A 10698-nucleotide genomic window follows, 5' to 3' on the forward strand; every position below is an offset into this window, starting at 1 on the left:
CAGCTTGCTAATGCTAGCGGCGGGAAAGACGTGAGAGGAAACGTCCAGAGACGGGCGGGAAAGTAACGGAAGCTCCGGTGCGCTGCTCTGTGACCAGCCGGCGTTGTTCTCTGAGGTCTGAGAGTCCAGCCGTCACCACGTCCCAGAAACTGTTGGACCAAAGTGTCCCGTGGAGCTGAAGCCGCTCTGGACTATTTGGGTGTGAATTTGTCCTCCTCCTCCTCCCCGAGTCTCACCAGAGGACGCTTCAGGGAAAGACTGTGTCCTCTGAACGCTGTGAGCTTCAGAGACGTTTGACCCAAAGGGAGACGAGGACGTCGAGAGACGCGTCGCTGACTGCAGTGTAACTGTACTCACTCTGAGGTAAAGTGTGTGTGTGTTAGAGCTGTACTCTTATCTGTACTCAGTATCGGAAAGTACTCAAACATAAGTACTTGTACTCTGTGTGAAAAAAGGGGACTTGATGCAGCGCAGACAGGACAAGAAAAAGAACAGCAAAAAGTATGTCCACTGATTTTTTCTCTTTCGCTGCGTCTCCTGGACCTTCGTCTCAGTGTTTTGTTGGACAGATCAGAGGAGACACTGCAGATTGAGAGACGCATCATAAACAAAGCTCCTGTCCTGAGAGCCAATCAGGTACGTCTACCTGCAGCCGAGAGCGTGTGCATCACCTGACATACTGGGAAAACACCATTAAGTGCTGTGGTGACAGGCAGGGTGTCCAACCAGCCGCTGACCTTCACTGCCTTGAACATTCAGATATGTTATTATACAGACGATCACATAAAACTTTATTGATCCTCAGATAAATTCACAAGCTAGCTCAGCAGCCTATAGGAGTGATGTGTGACACAGCCTACCTGTGATTGGCTGAGAGGTAGGGGACGCTTGATGTGCTGTAGGTACGTACATGCAGGCAGGCTATGCCGCAGCATGACAGATTGATTAATCAGAAAACTGATCATTGATAGAAGTTCAATAGAAAATAAAAACAGTCACATGGACTCAGAGACATCGTGTATAAATAAATTAGCATTTTAAATGTGAATGTCCCCTAAAAACAATCCATAAGAAAGATTAAAACATTTAAATCCCTGTGAAAAAAAACGTACTCATCCTGCAGCAGATTGATCTATGATCGACCTGTTGAGCCCTTTGAGAGATGACGCTTGTGATTGATTAGTCATGTCTGCAGAGGGCGGAAGAGGGAGCAGTGGAGCGACGCGGCGTGTCCGGATATCTTCACTGATTTCTCCCATTTTCAGGTACGAAATGATGAAGTATTTATGCTCTCAGACTTTGGAGCATGTTTGCTGAGATGTTTCGTGTGTGTTTTGTGAACGTGCTGCCGACACGTGGAGTGTTTTAGAAGCGTTATTTCCAAGTTTAGCTTCTTAATTGGCAGCTAGCTAAACTCGCCCGCAGTGGCTAAAGCTAACATAAGTGGCTAACGCTAACATAGATACAACACACACACACACACACACACACACACACACACACACACACACACACACACACACACACACACACACACAGTGAGAGGTCACTAACAGACGTGTGGTGAACTTTCACTGATTAAATGTGAGATATTGATAATGAATTTGTGTGTAATAAAGAAGAAATAGGTCAGATAGAAGAGACACGTGGCTGCTAGTGTTTGTTTATTGTTCATATTTCAGGTTTGATCATTTGAGTTTATTGATTAACGGATCATTTTCTCAGCTGTGACATTTGATTGAACCTGTTAAAGGAAACGTGAGTAATGCTACTTACCTGTCTGCTCACCTGGAAAACACAAGCTTTGTGTCTCGCAGCTTCAGCCTGTTGGCGTCCACCTGAAGCTAAAGCGTGAATGTGATTATCAGCAAGTGACATCTGTACATATACTGTGAGTACTCTGCTGTGAGTACTCTGCTGTGAGTACTCTGTACTCTGCTGTGAGTACTCTGCTGTGAATACTCTGTACTCTACTGTGAGTACTCTGCTGTGAGTACTCTGTACTCTACTGTGAGTACTCTGCTGTGAATACTCTGTACTCTACTGTGAGTACTCTGCTGTGAGTACTCTGTACTCTGCTGTGAGTAACTCACCCCCCTCCTGCCTCAGGTGTGTCAGTGGTCGCACAGCGCCACCTGCTGTTTTGGTGTATTTGCAGACACAGCAGAGTGTAGACTGAACACAGGACTATAAACCAGCTGTAGGAGGCGCTGTCGCTAACAACAGTTAGATGTTAATACTTTCGCGCTGTGAATGCAGGACTTGTGGAGTATTTGTACTCTGCTGTTGGTACTTTCACTGCGAGCGGCCGACCTCATCGGCTGCATCTGTGACCAAAAACTGAGTCTGGATCAGACTGACGGCGGTGGTTCAAAGTCGTCTTTAATCAGCTCGTTTCTTAAAAGACGTGAAGCCGCCATCAGCTCCATCGACGCGGCGCTGACGTGAACTAATGTGGAAATCCATCAGATCCATGATGACGCCTGTGCCCACACCTCCTCCTCCTCCTCCTCCTCCTCCTCCTCTCCCTTTTATTACCTCCTGCTCTTTCTTGCCTGTATCATCTCTCCTCCTCCTCCTCCTCCTCCTCTTCCTCCTCTGCGCAGTAATAAGAGCGGAGAGGTCAGTCAGTCGACCCTCTGAGGCCGACCAGCCAACTTTAAATATTTCACACTATTTTAAATGAGCGCACATGAATCATAGATCACAGGCAGCGCTGGCGTGTGTGTGTGTGTGTGTGTGTGTGTGTGTGTGTGTGTGTGTGTGTGTGTGTGTGTGTGTGTGTGTGTGTGTGTGTGTGTGTGTGTGTGTGAGATGAGGTGCTCGAACCTGAAGCTCCTTCTAATAACCTCTGGCTGTCCGTCTCAGTGAGGAGGTCTGATGTGGAATTCAGATCGGACAGCGTGGGTCGTCCACCGGAGGCGTAACGAGCGTCCTTTCATCATCGCGCTGATGGACGGATGATGAAACAAAGCGTTAGAGATGAAAACTCATCTGCGCTTCACGGGGGCTGATCTCCCTAATTCCCAACATGCACCACAAGTCAAAACATCACTAAAATCTGTACAAGTATTTTGGAGACACGCCGTCACTACTGGAGATACGACGTGACGTTTAAGTTCCTGAAGAAAAATCCGTCCTTCAATGTTCCTGCGGGGAGTCTGACTGTCGGTGCGGCTTAAAAGAGAATTTATATTGAATTTATTCTATTAATCTGCGACCAGCGCTCGTTCTCTGTGTTGCATTGTGGGATCGTTTCTGTCTTTTACAGCCTGTGGAGAAATAACTCCCTCAGGATGAATTTAGACAATGGTTCACAGGAGAAGAAAGAGGGAAAATGTATTTATAATACACAAAATCATCCGCTTATTTCTCTGATCTGTGTTTTTTTCTTATGAAATACTGAACAGTCTTATTTAAAGAAATGAGACAAACTGCAGGAAGACGCGCGAGAAGAGGCAGAAATTCATAATGAGTGTATTCAGAGCACTCGTCGCTGTGTTGATCAGGAAACTGAATGGCTCTTTGGTGACAGTCATTAATTTTGGAGCCAGATCAGATTTAGACCGAGTTGAGCAGAAGTGTTTGAAGGATGTGTGTTAAATGTGTGTTCATGGTTTGTGTTGTTACAGCTGTGACGTCGTCAGCAGTGATCGACCGTCAGCGCTAACGAGCAGGTTTGAATGAACGTCGACAGACCAAGGTCAGTTCAGTTTGACTGAAACGAAATATTCAGGATTTTAAATTCATTGAAAGTATCAGGAACATCATCGTTACACGGCACAGTTTAGACCTCATGTCTACGCAGGATAACAGTTTATTTCAGTGTATTTGGTTTGTATGAAATAGAAAAAATGCTGACGTGTAACTCGGCTGAAAGTCTAAACTCAAAGGTCATGAAGTACAACAATGATGCTGAAACAGAGAAAATGACGGACAGCAATAAACCAAATTTTAAAAGATAAAGTAGAAAGTGTGACTCGAACGAGCGCGTTCATATTAAAGTGGCAGATTTTTGAATGGAGTTTGCAAAGCTTTTATTTTTCTTTCTGTTCTCACATGATGATTAATGTTAAATAAAGTTCTGTGTGTGTGTGTGTGTGTGTGTGTGTGTGTGTGTGTGTGTGTGTGTGTGTGTGTGCGTGTGTGTGAGAGCGAGCATAACGCAGGTGGTTGTGTCCGGGCAGGTGAGGCTGTGATGATAAAAAGCTGCAGGTTTATTTGTGTTTGTTCTTTATCCCATTTTCTTCTTTCTTTCATCAAACTTATTATCTTTATTCATATTTTAGCCTTTAAATTTAAGGTTTTTTGCACAGTTTGATCTGCACCATCATTTGCTGTTATTAATGTGTTCTGGAGGATGAAGCAGAAGAATCAGACTTACATTAATGATGAATATATGAATCGTTCACAGACTGTGAAAACACTGTGCTCTGTGTGTGGAGCTACAGAGACACCCAGAGGACGAACACTGGAACTGCAGGTGAGTTCAGCTCAGTCACAGGTACGCTCACCTGGTCACTCAACGTAGTTATGTATTTTCACAGTGTAGTATAAGTACTTTTACTGATGTAAAGTAACTGAATACTTCTCTAAATATAGATAATGTGGTACAGTCTGAACTCAAAGTACAGAAAATCCTACATTCGTACTTCGTTTCATCATTTTATTTTTTCTGTTCTGACAAAACAAAATGTTTTTTACTGAAGACGAAAAACGTTCAATATTTACATCACAAAGTACTGAAAGACAATGTCCTGCACTGTACTACACTGTACACTGTAGTGTATTATAGTACACTGCAGTGTACTGAGTTATACTGCACTGTAGTACATTGTACTGTAGTACAATGTAGGTCTTTGTGGACTTCTCGGTCTTCGTCTGTCCTCTCAGTGAAGCTGCTGCTGCTGGTCTTAGACAGCTCGTCTGTGATTGGCTCTGACCTTCACGCTGCAGGTGGCGTTCACTGTGAACACGCTGATGTCGTTTACTTTTCTACCAGTTTCTGTTCACGTTCAGTGAAACTCTTTCGCTTTAACTCGTAAAGTCAGTTTTAAACTTGCGGTTTCGGCTCAGTGTGGGCGCTTTGGATCACCACCAGGTGGCAGCGTAAGCTCACCTGTGGATGTGTGTGACTGTACAGAGTGAAGAACCACAGAGTCTGTCTTTTTCTGTCAACATGTCTTTACTCAGTCTGTCCATCAACAGAGCAGCACAAAGGACTCCCAAGATGCAATGCAACAGGTAGCATACAGTGAGTCTAGCAGGAAACAGGAAGTGTGACCTCCAAACGTCTTCAGAGGTTATTTTCTGTTCGTTTGCTCTCCCTCCATTCGACTGGAGTGCTGAAGGCTGATATTATTACTATTAAACAGACAGCACGCGTTAAAGAATGGAAGCCTTCTGTCCATCGTGTCCGTCCCACTGTCTCCGTCCCCCCTCGTCTCGTTTGAAGCGCGCTGAAGGCGAAGCTTAAAGGTGCAGTCCACAGGTTCCTCCCTCTCAGCACAGGTCAGTAAAGTAGGGAAAGTCCAGAGCGGCGGCAGGTCGCCTGAACGCAGCGCCCGTCAGGCTGCGGCGGCGTGGACGTCGGCTGGAGGTGAACCTCCTCGACTCCTCCAGAGTTCAGGACACAGAGAAACTTCTTTTTTTTTCTTTTTTCAGCTTTTCCAGAAGCTTTGAGAGTCGGAGGAATCCTGCCGTCCTCTCCTGCCGTTCAGGGCGTCGAACACCAGGCGGCGCTCTTCCTCACCATCAGCTGGAGCTGCAGCCCTGCTGCTGAGCTGCAACAGAAGACATGAGGACCACAGTCAGGCTTCATCAGTGTCCTGCTTCCTGTCAACAAAGCTCGTGTTCACTGAATGCTAAAAGCTAACAGCTGATTTCTGATGCTGTAGATTCATCCGCCGCTGAAAATAGTCCCAACAAAAAATCAATAGCTTGTTTGCAGATGATGTCACATCAGTCTTTTGTTGTGGCTTGAGCTGCAGACGGAGGGCAGGAAGTGATTTTCTGCACAGGAAGCACTAACACACTAAAATGCTGATGTTTTGTGTTGTTTACGATCAATCAAATCGATCAAACCGAGAAACCACGAGGAGATTTTATCGAGTACCAAAAGATGTTGTTCATAAAAGAACAGGCGCCGAGTCAGCTGATGGTGTGACATTAGCCAGTACAGCTAGCCAGCTAGCTTGTGTTAAAGTCACAGCTACGAGCGATGCGACCAACGCCTGTTACATCAGCGTTCACGGTTTCACAAAAGACAGATGGACGTAAATAACACGGCCCGTCTTTTCTGTCCGTCCACGTCTTTTCACTGGACCTCTGCGAGTGTTTAGCTCGTGAACAGAGTGTCTGATTTCCTGTTCGTCCGTTTCTCTCCTGCTTTGATCTAAACCAGTCAAAGCGTCCCTCCATCTCTTCACTTCCTGCCCTCCATCTGAATCTGAAGTCATGTGACTAAACAACACATAAACATACAAACAATGTGTCCAAACATGAATGGAGCCGAACAGAAAGCCGTTCACTGCACGTTTTGCGTTTGTGTTTTCTGACTTTACTGCGTTTTGATTGGTTGTTGCTTCTCACGCTAAACAAACTTTCTTTTCATCTTTTCAAAACAGAAGTGATTCGTCAGTCTTTTGTGTTTTACTGCAGATGTTCTGTACGGTGGTTTGTAGTAGTACTGGTGGTAATACTTCTATCACTGGTGAAGATTACTGCTGTACCTGTACTTTTCATACTGCAATCAGTGTAGAGTATACGAGTGTGTATTAAAGTATATATTTTCTTTTCTCTTGTTCTCTAATTGTTTGCGTCCTAACTTTCAGTGCTGTTGACTGTGTGTGTGTGTGCGTGCGTGCGTGTGTGTGCGCGTACCTGTCAGGTAGCGCCTCTTGGCCTCGGCTCTCTCCTTAGAGTCGAAATACCAAACAGTGATGGCGTACCTGAAACACAGAGACACTGATGTTTGTGTGTTGATTTGCTCTTCATCGTCGTTTTTTTACTGAATTCACAGTTTGTGTATTTCTGCTCAGTGTGTGTGTTTGTGTGTGTGTGTGTGTGCGCGTGTGTGTGCGCGCGCACAGAGGAAACACACACTCCTGAACACAACAGGAAGTTTGTGTTAAACTTCCTGTTCTTTGATAACGTCCCAACAGGTTTCCTCTTCACGTATTTACTCTAACACATCATCTAAACTCAGCGATGAAGAACACAAACAACAACAACAACAACACGGAGCTGCTTGTTTACCAACACAGAGCTGTTTGTTTACCAACACGGAGCTGTTTGTTTACAACACGGAGCTGTTTGTTTACCAACACGGAGCTGTTCGCCTCCATCATGTGATGGAGCTCCGTGTTGATGCTCTTCCTCATTTCTACGTCACAAACACACTTTTGTTTTTTCACCACTGTTCAGTTTTACTACATCTGCTGTGTACTATCGTGTACTGAACTGTGTTATACTAAACTGCAATGTGCTGTACTCTAGTACATTATACTGTAGTAAACTGTAATATACTGTAGTGTACTCTAGTACATTGTACTGTACTACATTGTACCATACTTTCGTGTACTGCACAGTAGTACAGTCACTGCTGTTATCGACTGCAGCAGAAACACTATCTATTGTAAATATTGGCAACAGTATTTTTATAAGCTGTACATATTGTACAAATACATACACGAAGTATTTCTCAAGTACATTAGTAGTTTTCTCAGAATGTTAGCTGTGGTATTTTTAGAATCTGTACAGTGTACATGTACATACTTGTTTTTTTTCTGTGTACTTTGGTATCGTGCTGTTTTTGCTTTTACTCGATGGCTGTAAGACGTGCGATCAATAAAGTCTGAAGTCTAAATGTGGAAGACGTCGTTCCTCGGTGAGACCAGCAGGTGGAGCCAAACACCTGAAGAGAGTCACTTCACTCGGGATGTTTGTTCCTGCAGACGTGGATCTTCAATGATAAATATGTATATTCCAGCTCTAAAGAGAATCACGAGTCTGTCTAACTTTGTTGTTTTCTGGTGTTCGTTCAGCAGCTTCCTGTGATCACACTTTCACTGTGATGGAACCACTCCACGTATTTTTTGAATATTTACGTTTTTAACTGTGATATTGGTCCTTAAATGAAGATGTTTCTTTAAAACATTTCTTTTAAAAGCTTGTTTGTCATCTGTCAGCAGACGGTGATGCTTTCAGAGTCACTTCAGGTCATTCAGCGTCAGACAGGCTGCGATCGATTCATCAATCAATCGATCAATAATCCCAAAGGAAAACCTCTGAGTTCACAGAGACTTTTAGAGAATCCAGCATGAAAGAACAAATCTGCTGCTCTCAGGATCACTGACTGATCGATTGACTGACTGACTGACTGACTGACTGATTGATCGATTGGTTACCTGGTGGAGTAGGAGGGCTGCACCTCGTGTGGGTTCCTGCGGTCGGACCAGAAGAAGAGCAGCCTGTCGAAAAGCGGCTTGATGTCCACCATGAAGGGTTTCCCCTCCGGAAAGATCCTGAGGGTGCCGCCGTGCTCCTGATCAGAGACACAGAGATCAATAAAGGTCAACAACAGCGACACAGAGATCAGCACCAATCAGCTGATTGACGTGTTTTGTTCACACATCTGTAAATGAGTTTGTCTGCCCTGAGCTCAGAGCTCAGAGGTCAGAGGTCAGACAGGGAGCGGGGTCCCTGAACGCACCTTGGAGTTCCAGTTCTTGTTGAGGTAATAGATGCAGGTGATGCAGCGTCCGTCACCGTTCGGGTTGTCCACGTGTTTGACGTAACCGGCCCCGTTTCCAGGGTAACACGCCACCATGGCCTAAAGACACACACACACACACACACACACACACACACACACACACACACACACACACACACACACACACACACACACACACACAGATGAACAAGATGAAGAACTTCGTTTCTAACGTGTTTATATTTTAAGTTTTAAATAAAGTTTTCTATTTCTTTAACGCAAAAAACAACTCAAGTGAGTCCAGAGGGCCGTTTCTCAATAGCAAGTACGCCAAGTTCAGACTTAGCAAGTTGGACTTGGGAGTACAGTCTCTCCAGGACGGGAGGACGCAGGACCGTCATTCTGCAGTTGGGACAGCAGCGTACTTGATGACGTTAGCAGGACGACACATCTCCGAAAACTTTGGAGCAAATTTTAAACTACGCGCTATCGTGATGAATCGACCACAGATTTTAAGTTTTAACGTCCACTTTCTCACATAAAATAATCTTCAAACCACATTCCGTACTACTAAAACAGCAGTATTTCCAAACTTGTAACTTATAGTTGTGAGTCCTCTCCTCCGACATCGTTGCGACGAAATGCATTCTGGGATACGTGGTTGCCCCAAGTCCGCACAAGTCACCATCCGATGCATCCTCGATAAAGTGGGAGGGGCAAGAACACATCCGGGTATTTGAGCGTACTTGTCGAGATGCGGAGTACAGAGGAGAACGCATACTGAGTCAGTCAGCTTCAGGGTTTCCTCTCTTCTTCTTCTGTGGTGTGCACTTATTATTTGATTTTAATTATTTAATTATTTTTTTTATTATTTAATGATTTTATTATTATTGTTATTATTATTCTTACTTAAGAACAGAAAACATCGTATTTACACCTTTTTGGTGAGAACAGGAACAAGAGAGAAGCTCTGAGACAGTTCCTGTTAAAACCTGAAATAACCTTCAAAATAAAAGCTGATGTGTTGACAGAAGTGATTACAGAAACTTCCTGTGTGTGTGTGTGTGTGTGTGTGTGGGTGGGTATTTGCCAATAATGTCTTGTGTACATCTGGGTGTGTGTTGTGGTTCATGCTGACGGCTTCAGCTGCACGTACACAAACTGCATGCATGTGTGTTCATGTCTATGTTTGTATGCCTGTGTGTGTGTGCGCGCGCGCGCGCGCGTGCGTGCGTGCGTGTGTGTGTGTGCGTGCATGCAGCCGGTCAGTGCTGGGAGGAAAATGGATCAGACACACACAGCAGTCAAACAAGTTGCTGCAGACCAACAGACTCGAGGTGTCAACCTGCTGTCAATCAGTGTGGCCCCGCCCACCACCTGTATCACTCCCAAAATGATTGACAGGTCCTCTGACACAGCAGTTGACTAACATTCAGTCAAAAGTCACCAGAGCACTGATCTAAAAGTCAAAAAGACTTTAACTGAGTTTTAACTGGTCTTCCGGGCAGGACGGGGGACGGGCTGGGGGGGTCCCTGCATCCCCTCCCTGCGGCGCTGAGACCTTTTGACCCAAACAGGAAGCTGCTGATAAACTGAGAGCAGTGAGTGAACAGGGACTCAGACGCTGAGTTTCCCTCCAGGAAGAAGCGACAGCTGATCGTCTGCGGCCGTCACGTAAACTCGCATCGTTCAGCTGGTTCACAGCCTCAGGTGTGACTCACAGCTTCTCTGATTGGCTGCTGCGGCCCGTGGCTCAGGTGTGCAGAAGTTGTTCGTCAGGCTTTAAATCCACTACGTGACAGAAACTGCTTTCTTCTAAATGTTTTCTTCTGCTCTTGTCATCATCAGACAGACGACTGAAGCTTCAGGTGAATGAAGTTTGCTGAAAGCAGAAAAAACTGGTTTGTTCTGCTGAACTCGTCTCAACACGAAGCCAAAGAACAGAAAACACTCTGATTCTTGAAGCATTCGATCAGATTAAT

At 45.0% G+C, this 10698-nt stretch overlaps 1 protein-coding gene across 1 annotated transcript in view; it reads right to left on the reverse strand.

The window, feature by feature from the left end:
- Positions 1–4675: 4675 nt before the first annotated feature.
- egln3 (egl-9 family hypoxia-inducible factor 3) overlaps positions 4676–10698 on the reverse strand; it is an 11401-nt gene continuing 5378 nt past the window's right edge. Inside the window, exons 2-5 of the mRNA XM_070979379.1 lie at positions 8714–8833; positions 8409–8545; positions 6883–6950; positions 4676–5783 (exon numbers count right to left, since the gene is read on the reverse strand). Of these exons, the coding sequence (XP_070835480.1) occupies positions 5755–5783; positions 6883–6950; positions 8409–8545; positions 8714–8833 (354 nt within the window). The 3' untranslated portion in view covers positions 4676–5754. The remainder of the gene's footprint in view (positions 5784–6882; positions 6951–8408; positions 8546–8713; positions 8834–10698) is intronic.

Source organism: Chaetodon trifascialis, chromosome 14 (assembly GCF_039877785.1).
Source record: "Chaetodon trifascialis isolate fChaTrf1 chromosome 14, fChaTrf1.hap1, whole genome shotgun sequence".
NCBI classification, from domain to species: domain Eukaryota; kingdom Metazoa; phylum Chordata; class Actinopteri; order Chaetodontiformes; family Chaetodontidae; genus Chaetodon; species Chaetodon trifascialis.